We start from the raw sequence: 21,920 nt of genomic DNA, 5'->3' as shown, positions 1-21,920 counted from the left end.
GCATGATCATCCTACCCATCACCCACATGGACACATCCTACACATCCTTCACAGAAGACTTCACACCTACATCCTTCCTCAGGTCTTCTTCTATAAATCCTTGTTTAAATGCCCCATCATGGGTCATGACTATCACATATTTCAACAACAGGGATCATGCACACATTAAACGCTGGAAATACCACAGTCTTCAGCACTGAAATAGAACCATCTTCAGGGAAAACTGGGACATAAAATATGTTAAGAAGTGAGTGAGCAATATTTCAATTGTCAAGTGAAGAGATAATGATTTATCTGATTTACTCATTTTTCTCTGGGTATGTGTTGCCTTCCAAAATAGAACCTAAGGTTGGGAAAAAAGAAATTAGCTCACATAAGCTGCACATTAAAACGGCCCTCACACAGGTTAATTGTATTAAGAATGCTTCTGCATATCTCTGAGAGAAAATATCTTTTAAACGGTTCTGAAATGAAAAAAGTCAGGAGAGCATGAATACTTACCTCTCTAGAGATACCATCACACAGATGAGTCACTTACAAGGAAGTACTTTTGAACATAAGAACTGCATGATGGCAAAGAGTACTTTGGTCTCACTTTGTCTTTGACACATGTTTTCTCAGGAGAGGATTTTTCTTCCGTGTTGCTTTTACTGCGTTCTGAGTACTGGTGATGAATCTTAGAATGAGCGGGTATTTAGATTCTTAAGTTTTCCAGAGTTAATCTCTAATCCATCTCCTGAAAAGTCACTGATATGGTAAATACTCTCAGTCATGTTCACAGACAAAACAAAGGACAAATAAAAATTCTAATAATTTGGATTTGGGATGTCTGCAATCCTTGTGAGTGACTGACAGTCACCAATCTAACTTTGAAATTTCTCTATTATTTTAGCAAGACAGAACCTTTCATCTACTTACTGCAAATGTCACAGCATGGAAGGGTAAGGAGAGATTTTTCTGGTGTCAGAAAACAAGCACTAGAGGGAATGTAAAACCATCAACAACAATAAAGATGCTCTGAAAGAGAACTGGGTACCATAAGATTTATCAACCAGGTTCTCACGGGAAAAAGATTGTTTGCTCTCATTAGGTACTTGGAGAAAGTTTAGAGAAGGGGCCTCTTACACACTGTGGACACAGGGAATTTGGAAACCACAGTGACGTTGATAGTATCGATAAGAAAATTGAGTCCCACCTGAAGGGGTGAAGAAAGACTGGAATGCAGAAGAAGAGTTGGGTAGAAAGGCCACCAAGGGAGGAGCTGTGAGCTTTGGCGTAGGGTTGCAGTTAGTCAGAGATGGCCCTGCAGAGATAGAGGTGGGAGAATGGACACCCCAGCCTTGCTTTTCTACTTCCACAGGGCCTCTGACTTGGACTTCCCATTGGCCAGCCAGGCAGAAGTCAGAGAGCAAGAGATCCCACCGATGTAGTGCAACTAGATCAGCCTCAGGGGGCAAAGAGCTGGGTGAAGTGTGATTCTGCAGAGGCAAATGAAGACTATGTGGCCCAGATGGGATTTTTCAGATACAAGTGGAGACATTTTAAGTTAGGATGGTCCCTAAAAAAAGAAAAGAGAGAAACACAGTAAGAGAATCCTGTGACTTTCAGATCTCCATGAACCACAGAACAATCTTTCCAGAGAAACCCGATACCTCCCTAACATAGTACTTGTGGCCAAGCGGTGCAACGACGCATGTGACCAGTGGTTCAGATGCTTAACATGTGCAGGATTTCTGATTTGAATTTTCCTGAGTCTTTGAACTCTATATGCCATTGCCTGATTATGCCAACTTTGTGTGTAGAGGGACAGGTGGCAAGGGGAGGCGGTGGGGACTGAGAGCTGGAAAGACGCTTCGTTCTGGTTAGTTCTCGCTGCATAACAAACCATTCTGAAGCTCAGTGGTTAAAAACAAAAACCATCATTTATTTGTTCTCATAAAGCTGCCATTTGGGCAGGACTCAGTGGGAATGGATCATCTTTGCTTTCTGCAACTTCGCCTGAGATGGAGGGGCAGCCAGAGGGCACGCTTCTGTGTTGCCTCATTTGCGTGGCGGGCAAGTTGGTGTGAGTCACAAATGAAAGGTGAGCTGGGAAGTGGGCCAGTGACTTCAGGCCCTCTGCATGGGGGCCTCTCAAGAGACAATCTGGGCTTTCTCACAACATGACAGTCAAGTTCCAAGGGCAAGAACCCCAACAGGGCAAGGAAGCATTGCCCACATGTAACCTTAGAGTCACAAGGTGTTGCTTCAACCATCTGCTATTAATTGAAATGGTCCCAGATCTGCCCAGTTCCAAGGTAGAAGACACAGGCCCCGCAAGTCAGTGGTAGGAGTAACAGGGTCAGGTTATAGGAGGAATAAGTAGAAGCTACTGTCACAGCTATCTATGGAAACTACAATCTACCACTATCGCAAATCATCATAAATTCAAAAGAAAAAATGAAATGGTCTTTACTACCAAAACATATGCCATATTTGTGAAAGCACCTTCCTAATCTCATCTAAAACATGTTCAAATATGCCCTTCTCAGCTTCTTCCCTGATGTTTTTTAATTGTTCATCATAAATCCTCTTTAGCCATTTTATTTTTTCCTCCCGTTCTTCCTGTGATTTATCAGCATATTCCTTTTCTACTAGTTGAATTTCATTATTTAATTGATCGGTGTAGATCTTCTTCAGGTCTTCTTCCCGTTGCCTCAGCCTCTTCTCTGTGTCCTCGTAAATGGCATCAGTAAAGTAAGCCCCTCTGTTTCTCTTCACCATCTCCTCTATCAGCTCCACCAGCTCCTGCACTTGAGCTTCCTTCTTGGCCTCTGAGGCTCTGTTGTTGAAGGCACAGCAGCGGTTCCCACACTCTCTGATGATGTTTTTTAGCTTCACATCTGCATCTGCTAAGAAGTCACTCAGACTCTGCCCCTCCAAGTTATCTTTGCCAGTGAACAACATGATCATGTGCCTCAAGGCTGGCTTCCCAAAGACATACTTGATCAATGCCACGGTCTTCTGCTCTTCATCTGTGTAGCGGCCCAGAGGGATGACCAAGACGATGGCGTGGGGCCCAGGGCAGGAGTAGAGGACACACCGGCTGATTTCCCTGCACGTGGTATTCAGGGTCTCCTTGGTGTCAAAGAGCCCTGGGGTGTCAACAACAAGAAGTTTTCTCCCCTTCCATTCCTTGGATGCTTTTTGACACTTGGGAGTGACAGCACTGGGAGCAACTTTAGACTCAAAGACTCTACTCCCCAGGATGGTGTTTGCCGTTGCACTCTTCCCACTTCCAGTTTTCCCCACCAAAACAATCCTCAGACTGTTTTCCTGAGGGTCTGCCATGTCATAAAAAAGGGAAGGAGAAGAAAAAGAGTCAACGAAGGTAAGTGGAAACCATCACATTCCTCTTATCTCCTTTGTGTTTCTCCATGAAAACCTGCAGTAGTGTACTATCCATGTTGGTCCCATAAAGACAAAAAGATGAAACAATTCACTCACCATGGAAGAAACAACAAAGTAGTTAAAGAGTTCCCCTACAAAAGAGTACCAGATCCAGATGGTTTCATGGGGATCTCACTTAACCTTTCTTAAACTATTCCTGATGACTTAAAACAAAAGGAAATCTTTCCTGTTCTTTCTATGCCACAAGTATGATATTGATCCCAAAGGCTAACAAAGATTTCACCAATAAATAAAGCTACAGACATGTCTCATTTGCGAATACAAATGCAAAAATCCCAAATAAATTGTCAGACACTAAAAAGTAATACCCCATAATTAAATGTGATTTATTTCAGAAATACTAGGGTGGTTCAATATGAGAAAATGGATTGTTACAATACATCCTCTTTGGTAGAGTTAAGAAGAAAAATACTTTGATGCAGAACAGACATTTCCCCAAATTCAATGCTGTTTTAACAGATACTTCTTTAATGTGATTTTATAGAAATATAAATTTTAACAAATTTGTCACCATTTTTTCTCTGCAGCTAAAATAGTTGACTATTAAGTTCATTTGGATGAATGAAGAAAGAAAATTAGCCTGTAGAGTCAAAAAAGAGAAGAACGATGAGGGAGGGCCATCTCTACCAGATAGTAAAATATTTTACCCCTATAATTAAGGCAGTATGACATGTGTGTGAACAGAGACAGAACAGAAAACAAAAACAGACAATTCAGAAATAGTCCTAATTGGTCTACTATATTCATGAGTATCCAGTTAAATGTATTACGTTACATTTATCTTCAGTAAAGCAGCATCTCACAGCAATGGGGAGAAAGATGGACTAATAACCAGCATTGGGATAACTACGAAACCACACAGAAAAAGAAAAAACTGCACCCACGTCTTCATGCTATTCACTTGCCAGATACATTAGAAATATAAACACTAAAAATCAATCCACATAAATACTAGAAGAAACTCAGACAAATCCTTTGTAACCTAGGGGCGGGGCAACTCTTTCTAAGATTTGAAAGATTGTAAGGAAAAGGATTCATACATCTGACTACATAAAGACCTAAAAGACAAGGGGAGACAACGAACATCACAGACAATTAAAATACGAATGTCAGATTATATCAAAGAGGGTTAATTCTCCCCTTACACAAAGAATACCTAAAAGCAGAGAGGCAAATTCCAATAGCTCGATAGAAAATGGAGCAAGACATAGGAATAGACAGTTCAAAGAAAAAAAAGAAATGCCAATGCTCCTCAACTATAAAAATATATGAACACTCCCTTAAAGTAGAGAAAAATAAATTCAACATAGGAAAAGAAAATAACTAAATATAGTTAATTAAAATTACACTGAGATACTATTTCTCCACTTACGGATTTGGCAAAAATCCAAAAATTTGCTGCTATAATCAGTCAGTAAAGGTTGAGAGGATACAGGTTCTCTTCTCCATGGCTAATGAAATTGAAAAACAGTCTAAAACCTACAGAGGAGAAATTAGCAATATCATACAAATTACATATACATTTATTCTTGGATTGTGAGTCCCAATTTTAGGATTTATGCCTGTAGTGGTAAAGGGCATATCACCTCTAAACGTGCAATGTTGGCATACAGACTATTTCTTTTTTTTTTTTAATTTTACATTTATTTATTTTGGAGAAACAGAGTGAGACAAAGCGTGAGCGGGGGAGGGGCAGAGAGAGAAGAAGATACTGAATCTGAAGCAGGCCCCAGGCTCCAAAAATCAGTTAGCACAGAGCCTGACACGGGTCTGGAACCCACGAACTGTGAGATCATGACCTGAGCGAAGACGGACGCTCAACCGACTGAGACACCCAGGGGCCCCAGCATACTGACTATTTTAAATAAAAGTAACTTAAGATACAGCCTGTATGGGAAGATTACTAAGACCCTCTTCTGTCCCCCTGCAAGCAGGAAACAAATCTCCCGTGTAAAAGGTGCCCTTCCTGTCCCAGGAGGTAAAGAGACACCCTTATGACCAGGGATGGGAGATTTAGAGCCAAGAAGACTGTATAAACAGCCCACTACTTTCTACTAATTTACTACCCCAGCCCAAAGTCCCCTTAGAATTCCTCCCTAACAGATGCTCCCAAAGTTAAGTTTTCCATGTTTTGTCAATCCCTCACAGATCCATCGTCTCTTTGCCTAAAAAGTATAAAAACGTCCTGCCTTGGTCAATTCTCTTGGTTTTAGTTTCATTACTGAGCATTTGTGCACACTGCTTTTTTTTTCTCTTGTTAATCTGCCTCAAGTGAATGTAATTCTTAGTGCAGCTGGAAGACATTGAAGGGTAGAGGAAGAAATTCCCCTTCCTCATGTCCCAGAGCTACACTGACAAAAACACAGGAAAACATTGGCATATGTTTATTCTCTGTGTCACTATTTGTAATAATTAAAGACAAAAAATCCACCAAATACCCACCAGTAGGAGTCTGGTTGAATAAACTAAGGTATATACACACAGTGATGTACTATCCAACTGTAGAAAGGAATAAGAAATACCTCTCTATGCCAGGATGGAGAGATCTCCAGGATATTTCACTAAGCAAAAAAAAAAAAAAAAAAAAAAAGGCAAAGTGAAGAAAATAATATTTACTTTACTGTCATTTCTCTAGTGGGGAGGAACATGAACTGTAGGTACAAAGTGCAACATATATTTCATGCACATGAAAAAGCAATGGCAGATCATCTGAACCGTCACCAAAGAAGTTACTGACAGAGGGATGGGAGGAATAAGGCGGGGGGCAAGGTAGAAGCTGGAAACTGTTTTGAATATACTTCGATTTCATAGATTTGTCTTGAAAGCATGTACTTCCTTCTTTTTGAGAGTTCGAATTACAGCTCTTTTCCTTTATGAAAGACCTACATGTGTACCTGCTGTTGCTGGCTGAAATACATTCAAAGAGGAGTTTTCATTTGTACAAAAAAAAGCTGAACACCAATACAGCGTTCCGCATTTGTTTTACAGCCAGTTGAGCTAATAGAGAGGCCGAGTGGGCCGTTGTCCACGCCAGCTGCCAATCACCTTCCCCGGGAACCTCACACAGGGGTTCACCATCCAGCCACCAGAGCTGTGAGTCAGATGAGTATGTGGGCTTTCTCTCAATTGAATTTGTGCATCTGTTAACAAGTTGTGTCTAAAAGTATCAGAAACACATAAGGGAGGTTATTTGGGGGAGATCTGGGAATGCGCACCCTTTTTCCATGTACTTTGATAGTAATGGCTTCTCTCCTTTATGTCATTTTGTTTCATAAAAGATTTCATAGGAACGTTCTGCTTGTGGAAAGTGAGGAACATCTGTAAATAGCTTCATAATTATAAACAAAAACTATATTTTAAGATAACTAGTAAAAATCAAAAGCAAATTAAATACATAGTAATTGGTGTAATAGACAAACCACACAAAGAATTGGTCCAAGAAACTTGAAAATGCAGTTGCTTCATTGGCTAATGTCCTAATGGGATATAGTGTAAGGCCAAATAGGGGGAAAAAACGTCAAGAAAATCTTAAATTGCTTTCAGGAATCCTGTCCTATACTTAGCTTTTTGTGCACATGTGTAGTTTTGAAGCCCAAGGACAAACCCAGTGGCAATGAACACCCTTAGCACCCATACTGTGCCCTTCAAATGCCATTTCCCACCAAAAACTTTAGGACTCTTAGGAGAAGGTACCGATTCCAGATGTGGGCCATGAAATGTACGCTTGGATCCTAGACTATCTACTCATACTAGAAAGCGAGGATTCTATCAGAAACTACTCAGACCGTGGGACGCCTAGCTAGCTCTGTCAATACAGCATGCATCTCTTGATCCCACGTTCATGAGTTCTAGCCCCACATTGGGTGCAGAGATCACTTTCAAAAAACAATTTTTGGATCTTACCGAAAGGACTACAGAGCCAACTTGAAGAGGCTGACTGGACAGACAGAGATGGGGTAATTTGAGTACCAATGAGAATAATAATTTCAATGGATTAAAATTCATCAAATATGTTGAAGTTCATGAATTCATAACAATACCAACATCGCAAAAGAAGTGAAGTGTTCTCTTTGGGGTATGCTAGGAAATGATGTCATCAGTCTGAACATGGACAAAAAAGAATCAAGCATTCCTTTTGTCTTATTAACTACACCTTATGGAAATGAAAGTATGATTCAGGGGAACTTTCTTTTTAAAGGATTATGCCATCCAATAAATGAAGAAAGAATGATAGAATTATAATATTATAATTTGCGACCGTTAATGAAACAAAGTTAGTCTAGGCTATCATTACTGTCTGCTACATTACAGAAAGAGACAGAAGAATATATAAGGTGCCTTCTCATGGACGTTTACAACTGCACCTATGAAATATTGCCACCCAAATAACCAGGCAAGCCTTAATCTGATCAAGCCTCTCCTTAAATTTAAATTTATACAAACACTGAAACTAGAAGAACATGTCATATGACATCTTGAGGATTTAACGAGCAAAATGTACACTGTCCAATTCTCTTGGATAAAGATCAACCGTTTCTTTAAAAGACACATTTTACAAAAAGAAACAGAAAGGTGAAAACTTATTTATCAAATTAAACTTAAAATAATTGCAATTTATAAACCATATTTGGAGCTGATTTCAATTTTATTTAAAAAAAATTTTTTTTTAATGTTTATTTATTTTTAAGAGAGACAGAGACAGAATGCGAGTGGGTTAGGGGCAGAGAGAGAGGGAGACCCAGAAGCAGAAGCAGGCTCCAGGCTCTGAGCTGTCAGCACAGAGACCGACGCGGGGCTCGAACTCACGAGCTGTGAGATCATGACCTGAGCCGAAGTCAGACACACAACAGACTGAGCCACCCAGGCACCCCTGATTTCAATTTTAAAATCTATGAGACAATCTGGGGATTGGAATACACCTGGTAATTGTTTAAAAATTCTAGTTGCTTTCTGAAGTCTGATCATGGTATATTTTAATGACCTTTATCTCCCAGACATACATATGTAAATATTTACTGATAAAATGATAAAATTTTTAGTATTCTAGTAATTTAGTAATTTTTAGTATTCTAATGTTTGAAGTGTATTAATTATTTAGTTAATTTATCTCTACACCCAGCGTGGGGCTCGATCTCACAACCCTGATATCAAGAGTCCCATGCTCTTCCCACAGAGTCAGATAGGCGCCCCCACTCTAGTTTTTTAAATGAGGAAATAGATGTGGCTCAGAAATGCTGAGAAAGTTGCCCAAGGTCACTGCGCTAATGGGCTTTGGGCAGAGGAGGGATCCAATATAAAGTATGTCTGACCCCTATGCTCATGCATAACCCTTGCAAGCTCTGGCCTCTTCCTGGTTCCTTCTCAGGTCCTTGATTCTACATTTCTGTTTACATTGGATCAGAAATAGATCATGGGAGGCCAGGGGAGGTATTTCACTCTCTCTCCAGAAACGTGAACTAGTAGCAACCCTGGAATTAGGGAAGGCAACCAAAGGGCTTCACACACATTTGTTTTCTATAGAATAGCTCATTCTATCCCCAAGGCACCCCTTCCTTACCTCCTCTGTTACACTGTCGATCACACCATTTCTCTCCTTAAATGTGGGAAAGGACACCGCCAGCTGAATTCTAGACTTCCTGTGCCATTTGTGACCTGGGTATCCCGGGGAATTTGATAATACCACATGCACACCGTCTGGGATTCAGATTTTCTTTCAGGTAAGAGAGGGATTGGGCCAGACTTGTCTCTAAATTGCCTTCCAGCTCTAAAGACCTGCCTTGAGGACACTAGTTTCCCACTAAGGGAAATGAATGGGGTGTCAGGCAGCACTCACTCTGTCATGACAGCAACTGATGGAAGATATGCTGTTCAGCAAGTTTGTCCTGATAAATAGGAGACGTGTGGACATGGGCCACTCAATCTCCTCAGTCCCACCCTGCCTTCTACCAAGACCCCTGTGGTAGCATCCTCATTGCTGGGCTGTTGGCACAGTACCCAGCCCCTTCTAGGACCAGAACCCACACCCATGCACACCCCTATGTCCTGCTGCCCCTCACGCCTCCATTGCTCCCAGGCCAGGCTCACCTTCTTTTGAAGGAGCTAATAAGTTCCCCATTGTTCTCCAAAGAATCTGTTTGAGCTGCTGCTTTTGCTTTCACTGTGAGGAAAAAGTGTTTGCACCCTTTAAACCTCTGAAGCAGGAAGCTCAGATTGGGTGGAGCTAGTGAAGGAACTATTTGACTTTAAAGAGACAGAAATATTGCCCTATAATTGGAGGAGTGCTTTAGTTTTACCAAGGTGTAAGCTTTTTCTCCATGTGCCTGCTCTCACACCAAATTTTCCAAACCTATGTTGGTTGTTTGGGGTTATACTGGTGGATCCCAAAGGCCCTTATTACATGACACAAATCATGCACACAGAGCCAGGCATGGTGTTGGATCATCTTCCCTGCATGGCGTGGGAGACTCTGGGGTGATTTTAGGAAGAAGATAGTTAGATGTGTCCAAATTTAGAGCCTGAGATACTTCCCAGTGATTGTATCATATGGGTTTTCATGATAGTCTTTCATGAAGGTCTCAAGTTACTCATTAAGAATTTACCAGCCTTCAGGTACAAAGCCAAGAGTCTAAACCATTGGGAGCCAAGAGAAAAAAAGGAAGATGTGGCCTGGAAAAAGTCTTCCAATGACCGTACACCTTCTCTGGTTTTCTTCATATGGTTCTTTCAAGCCCCAAAATATACATGACCTGACAAGAAAAGATGCACCCAGGGAGGAGATCAAACTTTCCCCTACAACCTTCCTACTTTCTCCTACCCCAGACCCAGGCACAGGTAGATTTTCCCAGATTTAGCCAGTGCATCCATTCCAACCTGCTCTGGAAACTTTGAGATGATAGGCAGATGGTCAAACCTCTCATGGTTGACCAGCTGTTCCAGTTGTCTGTTGCATCATCATAAAATTATAATGTTTTTGATTATATATTTTTGTTCACTACATTGAGACATGGGATTACTTGATGCTCACACTTGAAGGTGGGTACTAAGAGAACTAAATGTGGCAGGAAGTAGTGGCCAATGGGGAGGCAACCCATGGAGGGAAGCAGCTAGATTTGGAAATTATTGTATTAATACTATATTATTGGTCCATATCATTAGACCAGTTATTGGTGCTAATGACTTGGAGGGCCCCAGGTAACTGTTTTCCAACTTGCAATAAAGACACAGACTGGGACCAGCTATGTAATTTGCAAAGTCTGGCACAAAAGGAATATGCCAGGCCCTTTGTCAAAAACAAACAAAAAAAATTAAGAATTTCAAGATGACATCAACAGAACAGTAAATCCTTCTAAGTACAAGGCCCTGTGCAACGGCACAGGTCACATACCCATGAACTTGGTCTTGTGAGGCTGCATACATAAAAGTCTAGAGGAAAGCTAGAATCATATTTCCTGCTCAAAATATCTCTACCATTTCCTAGTTTCATTTCAAGCTACATATTCCTTGAGTGAAACTTGTCCTTGGATGTTTCCATGGTCAGCTAATTGCTTCTCCAGGTATTATGCTCAGGTACACTGTTAAGTTCCCTAGAGGGAACAGGAGACTAGTTGACACAGAATCCATGGATGCCACAAGAAATCAGATGCGGGTCTCAAATGGTAACAGCCTTGTGATCATTGGTCAAAAAGGAGCATGTGGCCCCCATCAGTCCCATCCTGAGCCCTAAGTTAGGAGTGATCTCCTTCTAGAAGATTCTGGATAGAAGCAGTGTAGCCCCATATCTGAATTGTTCACTTAGCCATGCTCCTGAACATTGAGGGCTTCCTTCCACTTGCACCTATGCTGTGAGCCACAGGCCTCTCCACCGCTTGTCTCCTCCTGCAACCCTGGAAACACAACTTTCCACCCAGGATCTTGCTCCTTCCACATAGAAGCAGAGAGATACATGTGGACAAAGCCACAGCTTCCTTTTTTTTGTTTTCCTTTGATTCTTTCCATTTCACACACACACAGAAATGTGGATATAATGAATTTTCAAAAGGTGTGGGGTCATTAAGAGACATTCTTTGAATTCTATAGGAGTCTTCTTGTGGGGCTCAGGGTGTTTTCTGATGCTCAGATCTAGATAATCTCAAAGCTCAACTTATTAAAATAGTGCAGAAATAATAACAGTAGTTTAAAAGAATCGTTCCCCCATTGTCCTGTTTCTTCTACATATCGTCTTTGTAACCTTGGTGGATCCGTTTCCTATTGCCTCCATAACAAATTCCCAAAACATTAGTAGCTGAAAACAATATACACTTCATCTTCTACAGTTATGGAGGACAAGAGCATGGAATTAGTCTTATGGAGATAAAATCAAGGTCCTGCAGAGCTGGTTCTTTCTGGAGGCTCCAGGAGAGAATCCATCCCTTGCCTCTTATATCTTCTAGAAGCTGCCAGCTGACCTGGGCTTGTGGCCACATCACACCAATCTCTGCTGCCTTTATCACATTGCCTACATGCCTCTCCTTAGAAGGACCTTTCTGAGTACCTCTGGGGCCCACCCAGATAATCCGGAATAATCTCCCCATCTCAAAGTCATTAACTTAATCACACCTGCAAAGATGCTTATGGAATAAGGTAACATTCACAGGCTCTGGGGATTAGAGTGTGGCCATCTTTCGGGGGCCACCATTCAGCCTGCCACATTTGGGTGAGTTAACCTCTCTGCAACTCACTCCCCTAATCTTTAAAATGGAATACTTACTTCAGACGGTCATTGTGAAACCAGATAAATTTGTACACATGACGTGGTACTCAAACCATAGTGATCAATAGGTATTAGTTAGTAGTAATAATTCAACCCTCAATGCTAGTCTCATAGATTACCATCCTGAGGCTCATCTACACATCATAGATGCTGTCTTAGTCAGCGTGGACAGCCATAATTCCACAGCCTGGGAGCAGGAACAACAGGAATTAATCTCTCACAGTTCTGGAGACTGGGCAACCCAAGCCCAATGTGCCAGCCAACTTGTTTCCCTGGGGAAGGCTCACTTCCTGATTTGCGAATGGCACTGTCTCACCGTGTCCATACATGATGGAGCGAGGAAGCAACGCTCTGCTATCTCTTCTTCAAGGGCACTAATCCCATCGAGAGGACCCCAGATTCATGAACACATGGAAACCCACTAACGTTACCCCCAAATACCATTATGTTGGGGGTTAGGGATTCTGGAGCCTTCTCTCTTGGTGCCAAATAAAACTAGTCACTTCTCCTTTGTAACAATCTCTTTTAAGTGGATATCACTCAAGGTTTCCTGGTTTCTCCCCACTCACTCCACCCACAAGGGCACTGCATGAAAAGGAAGACTCAGCACCTCCACAGCCTGTCTACCAGGATAAGGGATCTGGATTATCTATAGCCCTGCACTCACATGTCTTTAATGAAATTGTCTTCTGGCTCCACGGATGTGCAAGAAGAGCTGCCTCTTGCAGGCTAATAGCAGCCTTGTCACAAAAGAGATATAGGTGTTAGGTGTGACAGTGCACTTGAGGCTGAATCCCTCAAAGGAAACATTGACCAAACCCTCATGAAATAAGGACCATGCCCCCCAAAGAGCCTTTTACTGTCTTCCACGATGTTATATTCCGTTATGAACCACAACCATTCAGTCCTGTTCTCAAACAGGTCTCTGCTTCCTCCTAAGGCTTCTCCGAAGATCTACCAAAAGTGACCACTCAGAATTTGTGTCTTCACCAGAGGTCACAATCTTGGAGCTTCAGGGGAAAAACTGTAGGACGTGCTCTGAACCACTGTTGCCTCAAAGAGACTTTCAGAGCAGGTTTGCAAGAAGGCAGCACTGACTCAATGCTCAGACTGTGCCAGTGAGCAAAGCCAGGACTACTGGGACTCTCAGTCTGGAAGCATATGTACCTCAGGAAATCAGACGACTGACTCAAGATCCAGCAGAGTGAGAAGTAATGACATAGGACTGAGTGAACGGATTCAAGATGTGCCATTGTGGTTATTTGTTTGGAATATTGATGCAACAGTTTGTGGTCATTTGTTACAGCAGCTCCTGGGGGAATTAATATAGATTTTAAGGCCAAGAAGTAGAGTCCTGCTCTGGTAATTACCTAAAATGTAGGAGTCGTTTCGAAATTGAGTAATGCATGCAGGCTCGAGGAATTCTGAGGTATATGATAAAAAGAAAGGCCTAAGAGGATGTCGGTGGTAGGATGAACATCAAGGTTACTTTCTGGTGAGGTCCCAGAGAGAGGTGGGGACCACGCTGCTGGACATTGGAGGGACGATGGCACTTGCTATAAAATGGCAGGGGGCAGGGAGGCGGGCTAAACTGAGGTGGGCTGCTGGGTGGAGAGTAGACCATGTAAGTGATGAACTTGAATATTTAGCTGAGGAGAATTCCAAGAACAATGTGGAAGATGTGGCCTGGTGTCTCCTTGCTGCTTCTAATGAAATGCGTGAGGAAAGAGAGTGGTGGCTTATCTCCAGCCAAAGAGCACCAAGATGGCCAGCTGCCAGCAGAGCCCAGGAAGAAGCAAGCAAGGTCCTCCCCTCAAGGCTTCAGAGAGCACACGCCTCTGCTGGCATCTTGACTTTGGACTCCAGGAGCTACCACACAATGCATGTCTCAGCTGTTTCAACTGGTGTTTGGCCGACCTGTCATGCAGTGCTAGGCATCCAGCATGTCCCCTCCACCTTGCCCCTGCCTGCGTTCTTGTCCCATCCTCTGAGAAACCCAAAGGTCTCCCCTTCTGTGGCACAGTGTGAGCGGGCAAATCATCTAGACTACATTCTTCCTCATTCCCACCACATTTCTGGCCCAGACGGACCCCAGGTCTCCCTGATGAGAGAGAGCTTGGGGCTTTCTCAGAACTTAGATTTCAGTACTCTAAAGAATTCTCTTTTTGGAAACAAATATACAACATCAAAACAAAAAGTAACAATTGTTTCTTTTAAAGAGACACACAGGAATTTAAGGCCTGGGAGTGCGGTTAAGGCCTCCTGAACTCTTAAGGCAAACAGGCAGACTATCAGGGTGCCATGAGCTGGGGGGTCTGAGGTAAAAGCGGGCCCCAGTCCCAGCAGCAACAATCAATCCCTCACTCTTAGAGAATACCAACACTGCACAAAAGGACTATTTTCTCTTAATCAGCAAAAATGTTTCCTTAATATATGAAAATCAGTCAGTGGAAAAGTGTGTGGGCCTGATTCTGCCACGATCAAGATCTATGGCTTGGAGAAAACCCAAACACAAACAGACCCCAAAAAACCACAATCCCCATGTGCCCCAGTATCTTTATGGATAAGAAGTCCTAGATTGTCTCAATTCAATGCCTCCTACAGAACAGGATCATGCGAGACTCTCTGGGCCTCTCCCATTGAGGACAAATCCCAAGACTTTGACCCCCGCATGATTCATGAGCCTGGGACCATGTACCTACACAACTCCTCAGGTGTTGGTTGGCTATAGGTATAAATCTCCTGGTGGAACAGGGGCCTGTGGCCCCCAAAGGGAGACCCTGAGGAGGGCCGAGTCCCAAGACTCCTGGCTGGAGGACCCAGATGTGAATACGAGTATGGACCTTCTTTCCCCAGGACTTTGGCGTCCCTAGAGCCATCAGAGTAATGGACAGTTACAGATGGTCATGAACATCACCTTTATTTACCAGCCAGCACCAACAGCCATGAACACAAGAAGCAAAGGCACAGGCATGTTTCACCCCGAGTTCTCTGCTACTCTCCACACACAGCATCCTTCCTCACTCATCCGCCTAGACTTTCCAGTCCCACGCCTCCAAACCCCACAGCCTTTGCTTGGATGGCCCCTGGATTCTTAGCCATTCCTCGGTACCAATGGTGGAAGAGGCGGCTTGGGAGAATGGGGGTCAGGGAAAGAACTCACAGGCTGCCAGGACCAGCTGACAGCATTCAGTGATCTGACCTCTCTGGGATTTACAACAAAGTTGGCATGGTTTCTGCTGTTACCTTCGTTTCTTTCTTTGGGTTTCAACTTGACATCTTTTATTGCTTCACTCATATCTTTGTGGAGTGTCTTGAGTGCTTTATTACAAATGATAAACACCGTAAGTAAATCTTTAACGAGGGATAAAGGAAAGACTGTTATATTTATGGCACCATATCACAGCACAGTTTTTTCTGTTATTGTTTCCCACAGTCCCTTGCATTTTCAAGAAATGGGCAACAGGGTGATTTCTCGTAAATTCACTCATGCACAGAAAAACATACATCTTACTTCAGCCCCAGCAATTTCCTGCCTCACCTCTCCTGAGTCTGTCTTCCTCATCAGGCCACAAAGGCAAGGTCACAGGTTCATGTCTTCTCATTTGTGGGTGCTTTTGTGCTCAAAAGGGACTGGGGCAGGAAGGCGGGGCCAAGGAGGAACCCCACCACGGAGGTCTCACTGGCCTCTGCACAGGTAGCTTTTCCCACCTCTCCCCAGGCTAGTGCTGGCCTGAAGATGAGGTGGACGTCTTCCTGGGAATCTCCAACCAGGACCCGTTCAAAGCAAGCACAGCAGCTAGATCTTTTGACCCTGACGTGGGCTGAACAACTCAGTTCTGCTCTTTATTAGAACAGATGCGCACGGATGCTGCTATCTTCCAAAATTTTGACCAATTTTTCTACTGGTTGTTTGTTCATTGAATGATTGATTGATTAATTGATTGATTAAAGTTTATTTGTTAATTTTGAGAGAGAGAGAGAGTGAGGAAGGGAAGGCCAGATAAAGAGGGAGACAGAGGATCCCAAGCACACTCCCTGCCAGCACAGAGCCCGACGCAGGGCTTGATTTAAGAACCGCAAGATCACCACTCTGAGGTGAAACCATGAGTTGGATGTTCAACCAAATGAGCCCCCCAGGTCCTCCCTTTTAAAAAATTTTCACTCAAAACATAAATAGCTAACAAACAGCCAGGCAGCCTTATTATTTTGACTATTATTTATTTATCAGGAAGATATAGAACGTGAAAGTTGCACTGAAATGACTCCTCTCCAAGCTGTGAAAGAATATAAACGACTCTTTGGAAATACAGGGAGAGGCCAGCGTCTCTCTCACCCTCTGCAAGTTCACCATAGCTGCAGTTAGTAGGACAGCGGGACTCCGTATAAAGACGGCTGTCTGTAAGACGGTGGTAACTGCTGCCTGGCTCCCTTTTGACAGTGTTTCATTTACCTATAATAAGACACCACAAGGGTAAGGCAAATGGCAATGGCAAGGGTAAGGGAGTTGGCAATGTGGCCAGACTTTGAACCAAAACTAGGACAGGCTTCCATATGTCCTGGAGGAACCCTACAGACCTAGTACTGGTGGGACAGCCATAAGTGATGCAACGTATATATTTTTTAAAATATATTAAACTCTCTTAAAGTTGTTCTAAGATCCAGCAAACAAAGAAGACCAATTTCAAAAAATAAAAGTCTACTAAATAGTAGTAAGAACAGTGAGTCTGTGACACATTCCATAAGCTGCTTCCTCCCTTCCAACACACACTCAGCTTCTCTGGAAGGAAACTGCATTCTGGTAGGTGTGGCCAAGAAGCTGGGGCTCCCTGTCCCCTCAGCCTTCCAGCAAGAGAACAGTATCTTTGGAGGAATCAGCTGGAAGTCAGTAGGTTTAACCACCGGGTATAGTACAGACAGAGTGGTTAGGGAAAGAAACACACAATGGGGCTAAGACAACTGTCAACTCCCGGGACTCTGCAGGCCCAGGCTGCACCCTCTGAGGAGAGACACCAGAGGTTTCACCCTGCAGGGGAAGCAGACTTCACCAGGAGAGTCCAGCCAAACATGCAAACCCCATGCACAAAGTTGCAGTGAAGCACCAGAGCAGATATCCTTGTCTTATCTCTGATCACAAGGGCAAAGCTCTCAGGTTTTCATCAAGTATGGTACCAGTGGTGGGAGTTTTCACACTGATTTCCTTCAGTTCTTTCAACATGCTTAGAATTGCTCTTTGGAAGCCCTGTCTCTGAATCCAATATCCAGGGCCTCTGCCAGGCAATTCCTGTGGCCTGAGTTTTTCCAGTATATGGGTCACACCTTCCTGTTTTGCTGTACATCTTGCAGGTTTTCTTAAAAACTGGGCATTTTAGGTAACATGGTGTAGTGAATCTGGATACTGATTCCCTTTCTGCCTTTCTAGGCCTTGATTTGCTGCTGTCTGTGTGTCCATAAGAATACAGAATTTGCTTTTTTAAACAACAAAATAGAAATCCTGGAGCGGAAAAGTATGACTGAAATGAAAATTTTACTAGTGGGGCTCAACGATAGATTTGAATGGCTAGAACAAAGATTCAGTGAATTTGAAGATGTAATAATTATAAACACACATGAACTTCACAATTGAGCCCCAAAACAGGAAGCAAAAAATAACGGGCATCAAGGAGAAATAGACAATTCAACAACAAGCTGTAGACTTCAATGTCCACGTTGACCAACGCGTACCACAGCTAATCAGAAGGTCAAAACAGAAACAGAAGATGTGACCCACAGATAAACCAACTAGACCTAACATTACAGCACATTACCCAACGAAGTAGATTATGCATTCTGTTCAGGTACACAGAGAACGTTCTCCTAATATGACCAATAGGTCATAAAATGGGCCTCCACAAATCTAAGAGACGTGAAATCCTAGAGTATAACAGGGGGTAAGCTCCTTTACATCAGTCTTGGCAATAATTTTTTGGATTTGACCACAAAAGCAAAGGCAGCGAAAGATAAAATAAACAAGTGAGATTACATCCAACTAATACGCTTCTACCTGGCAAAGGAAACCATCAACAATACAAAAAGGCAGCCCACTGAATGGGAGAAAGTATTTGCAAATCGTATATTTGATAAAGGGTTAATACCCAAAATACACACAGAACTCACATATTTAATAGCAAAACCCGAGCAATTTATTTAAAAAGGACAGAGGAAGTAAACAGGCATTTTCCCAAAGAGGACACACAGGTGGCACATAGGTGCATGGAGATGTGCTCAGTATCACCATCATCAGGGGAAAGGCAAATCAAAACCACAATGAGGTATCGCCTCACACCTGTTAGAATGGCTATCATCAAGAAGACAAGAGGTAACAAGTGTTAGGGAGGATGAGGAGAAAAGGGAAGCCTTGTGCACTGTGCATGGGACGCAAATTGGTGCAGCCACTGTGGAAAACAGTATGGACGGTCCTCCAAAAATTATACGTAGCATTACACATGATCCGGCAATCCCACTTCTGGGTATTTATCCAAAAGAAAGGAAGGCAAGATCTCAAAGAAAGATCTGCACTCACAAGCTCCCTGCAGCATTGCTCACAATAGCCAAGATGTCAAAGCAACCTAAAGGTCCATCTATGGGTATATATATATTGTTCTGTGAAAAGAAAGAGGAACATCTTGTCATTTGCAACAACAGGGTCGAACTTGAGGGCATTATCGTAAGCAAAACAGGTCGAACAGAGAAAAACAAATACTGTATGATATCACTTTTATGTGGAATTTTAAAAAGCCAAACTGATAGAAATGGAGAGTAGAACAGTGGTGACCAGGGTCTTGGGGATGGGGGGATGGGGAGACATTGGTCAAAGAGTACAAAGTTCCAGTTATAAGATGAATATGTTCTGGGGATCTAACGTGCAGCACAGTGATTATGGCTCATCCCACTGTATCATACCTTAACAGTTACAAGAGAGTAGATGATCTTAAATGTTCTCATGCAAAACGAGTAATGGTAAATATGTGATGTGATGCAGGTGTTAGCTAATAATACTATGGTGGCAATGATTTTGCAATATAGAAGTGTATCAAATCAACACCTTGCACCCTTTAAAATTACACAGTGTTACATTTCAATTATATCTCCATAAAGCTGGATAGGGTGTGGGGGGATAAGGTGGAGGGGCATGGGTTAGGTATCTTCACTAGAGAGAATGAACTGGCAAGACTGGGTAAAAATCACGCCCCAGAACACTAGCTTCAGATTATGTGAAAGCCCTCACTACACATTGGGAGAGTGGACTCCAGAAATTGTAAGTGAGTTAGGGAAGATCGCAGAGTTGATTCCAGAACAAACCAGGTCCAGGGCACATAGCACCATACGCTGTTGTAGCCTTCTCTCCACACAATGTCTGGCTGTTTTACTCACGGGTATTTTCCTCTCTCATGACCTCCTGAGAGGAGAAACAGACACTTGGGTCAGAGATAACAACTTGAGGCCAGACTAAGTCTCCTATGAAAATTCCATCCTCTTCCTGCTGTCTGATCTTTATTTTTTTTTTTCTGGGTTCAGTATGTGCACTCTTTTTTTTTTTTTTTTTTTTTTTGCTTGTAGTTGGACCTCTTTTTTTTTTTAATATATGAAATTAACTGTCAAATTGGTTTCCATACAACACCCAGTGCTCATCCCAAAAGGTGCCCTCCTCAATACCCATCACCCACCCTACGCTCCCTCCCACCCCCCAACAACCCTCAGTTTGTTCTCAGTTTTTAACAGTCTCTTATGCTTTGGCTCTCTCCCACTCTAACCTCTTTTTTTTTTTCCTTCCCCTCCCCCATGGGTTTCTGTTACGTTTCTCAGGATCCACATAAGAGTGAAACCATATGGTATCTGTCTTTCTCTGTATGGCTTATTTCACTTAGCATCACACTCTCCAGTTCCATCCACATTGCTACAAAAGGCCATATTTCATTTTTTCTCATTGCCACGTAGTATTCCATTGTGTATATAAACCACAATTTCTTTATCCATTCATCAGTTGATGGACATTTAGGCTCTTTCCATAATTTGGCTATTGTTGAGAGTGCTGCTATAAACATTGGGGTACAAGTGCCCCTATGCATCAGTACTCCTGTATCTCTTGGATAAATTCCCAGCAGTGCTATTGCTGGGTCATAGGGTAGGTCTATTTTTAATTTTCTGAGGAACCTCCACACTGCTTTCCAGAGCGGCTGCACCAATTTGCATTCCCACCAACAGTGCAAGAGGGTTCCTGTTTCTCCACATCCTCTCCAGCATCTATAGTCTCCTGATTTCTTCATTTTGGCCACTCTGACTGGCGTGAGGTGATATCTGAGTGTGGTTTTGATTTGTATTTCCCTGATAAGGAGCGACGTTGAACATCTTTTCATGTGCCTGTTGGCCATCCGGATGTCTTCTTTAGACAAGTGTCTATTCATGTTTTCTGCCCATTTCTTCACTGGGTTATTTGTTTTTCGGGTGTGGAGTTTGATGAGCTCTTTATAGATTTTGGATACTAGCCCTTTGTCCGATATGTCATTTGCAAATATCTTTTCCCATTCCGTTGGTTGCCTTTTAGTTTTGTTGGTTGTTTCCTTTGCTGTGCAGAAGCTTTTTATCTTCATAAGGTCCCAGTAATTCACTTTTGCTTTTAATTCCCTTGCCTTTGGGAATGTGCCGAGTAAGAGATTGCTACGGCTGAGGTCAGAGAGGTCTTTTCCTGCTTTCTCCTCTAAGGCTTTGATGGTTTCCTGTCTCACATTCAGGTCCCTTATCCATTTTGAGTTTATTTTTGTGAATGGTGTGAGAAAGTGGTCTAGTTTCAACCTTCTGCATGTTGCTGTCCAGTTCTCCCAGCACCATTTGTTAAAGAGACTGTCTTTTTTCCATTGGATGTTCTTTCCTGCTTTGTCAAAGATTAGTTGGCCATGTCTGATCTTTAATAGCTGAAAAGACCTCTTTTTCTTTAGGAATGAGGAGATGGCAGAGAGGACCACATTGGTGGCCTTGTCCACATTGATGTCCAGTCAAGGATTCCTCCCTGATTCCTGGGGAAGGAGACTCTCAAGAGGCCATTTTCTAGGAAAACACCCAAAAAGCAAAAGGCAACTGGACATAAGAGTAGTGGGCAGAGGCCAAAACTGAGAACAGGCCTCAGAAATCTAAACAGCCCTTCATTGAGGTTACAGCCCCTCCCGGGAACAAGATGTGGTGCCACAGCGACCTTCGGAAAGGATCAGCACAGTCCCAAGCAGGGGGTGGGTTGCCCAGTGGAAAGAACGCAAAGGCACCCCTCGCTGGCCCTCCTGGCCCATGTCCTGTCCCTTTAAATCGGCACCACTGGGCCCTCCCTCCCTGGGCTCTGAGACTTCCTCCCTGTGCTGTGCTGGCAGGAACAGCCTCTGTACTCACAACCCAAGGCACAACACCAGGTCGCGGGTTTCTGCAGCCAACAGCAGAGCCTGTCACCACTTCTGCTGGAAGGTGAGCACACAGGGGAAGGAAGGGAGCCACCTGGGACAGAGGGGAGTGGAGGAATTGGGGACGTAGGGGGGCTCTAAGGAATTCAGGGCCTGGTTGCAGCTCACTGAGTGGGCGCCTGCATTCTACTACCTCCCAGGAAGGGGAGCGGGATCTAGAAAGAATAACTTCACCCTTGCAGGCTTTTCAGGGAGCTCTGAGTTTCAGAACAAGCAAGTGAAGAAGAAATGGTAAG

At 43.1% G+C, this 21,920-nt stretch overlaps 3 protein-coding genes across 4 annotated transcripts in view; 2 read left to right on the top strand and 1 right to left on the bottom strand.

The window, feature by feature from the left end:
- The window catches only part of LOC102953136, a 41,584-nt gene that overhangs the window by 14,714 nt on the left and 4,950 nt on the right, over positions 1 to 21,920 (top strand). The window contains exon 6 of the mRNA XM_042977230.1: positions 21,598 to 21,688. Coding sequence (XP_042833164.1) covers positions 21,598 to 21,688 — 91 coding nt within the window. The remainder of the gene's footprint in view (positions 1 to 21,597; positions 21,689 to 21,920) is intronic.
- On the bottom strand, positions 1,904 to 9,602 carry LOC102965699 (GTPase IMAP family member 7-like). 2 transcript variants are annotated; one of them, XR_006213580.1, is made up of 3 exons: positions 9,535 to 9,596; positions 9,008 to 9,144; positions 3,243 to 3,323 (listed from the first exon to the last, which is right to left on the bottom strand). XR_006213580.1 is itself a non-coding variant. In XM_042975195.1 (2 exons), exons 1-2 carry the CDS (start codon positions 9,563 to 9,565, stop codon positions 2,455 to 2,457), a joined length of 900 nt encoding a protein of 299 aa, XP_042831129.1. In that variant the 5' UTR covers positions 9,566 to 9,602; the 3' UTR covers positions 1,904 to 2,454. The 2 variants fall into 2 exon arrangements, 1 of the variants encoding a protein (XP_042831129.1); XM_042975195.1 differs by lacking the exon at positions 9,008 to 9,144 and having other exon boundaries at positions 1,904 to 3,323; positions 9,535 to 9,602.
- Positions 21,633 to 21,920, top strand: part of LOC122235496 (GTPase IMAP family member 1-like) — a 65,298-nt gene continuing 65,010 nt past the window's right edge. The window contains exon 1 of the mRNA XM_042975158.1: positions 21,633 to 21,688. The gene's annotated coding sequence lies outside the window, so the exon portion shown is untranslated. The remainder of the gene's footprint in view (positions 21,689 to 21,920) is intronic.

Source organism: Panthera tigris, chromosome A2 (genome assembly GCF_018350195.1).
Source record: "Panthera tigris isolate Pti1 chromosome A2, P.tigris_Pti1_mat1.1, whole genome shotgun sequence".
Taxonomy (NCBI): domain Eukaryota; kingdom Metazoa; phylum Chordata; class Mammalia; order Carnivora; family Felidae; genus Panthera; species Panthera tigris.
The sequence above is the reverse complement of the archived record's forward strand: the minus strand, read 5'-3'. Positions and strand labels throughout refer to the sequence as shown.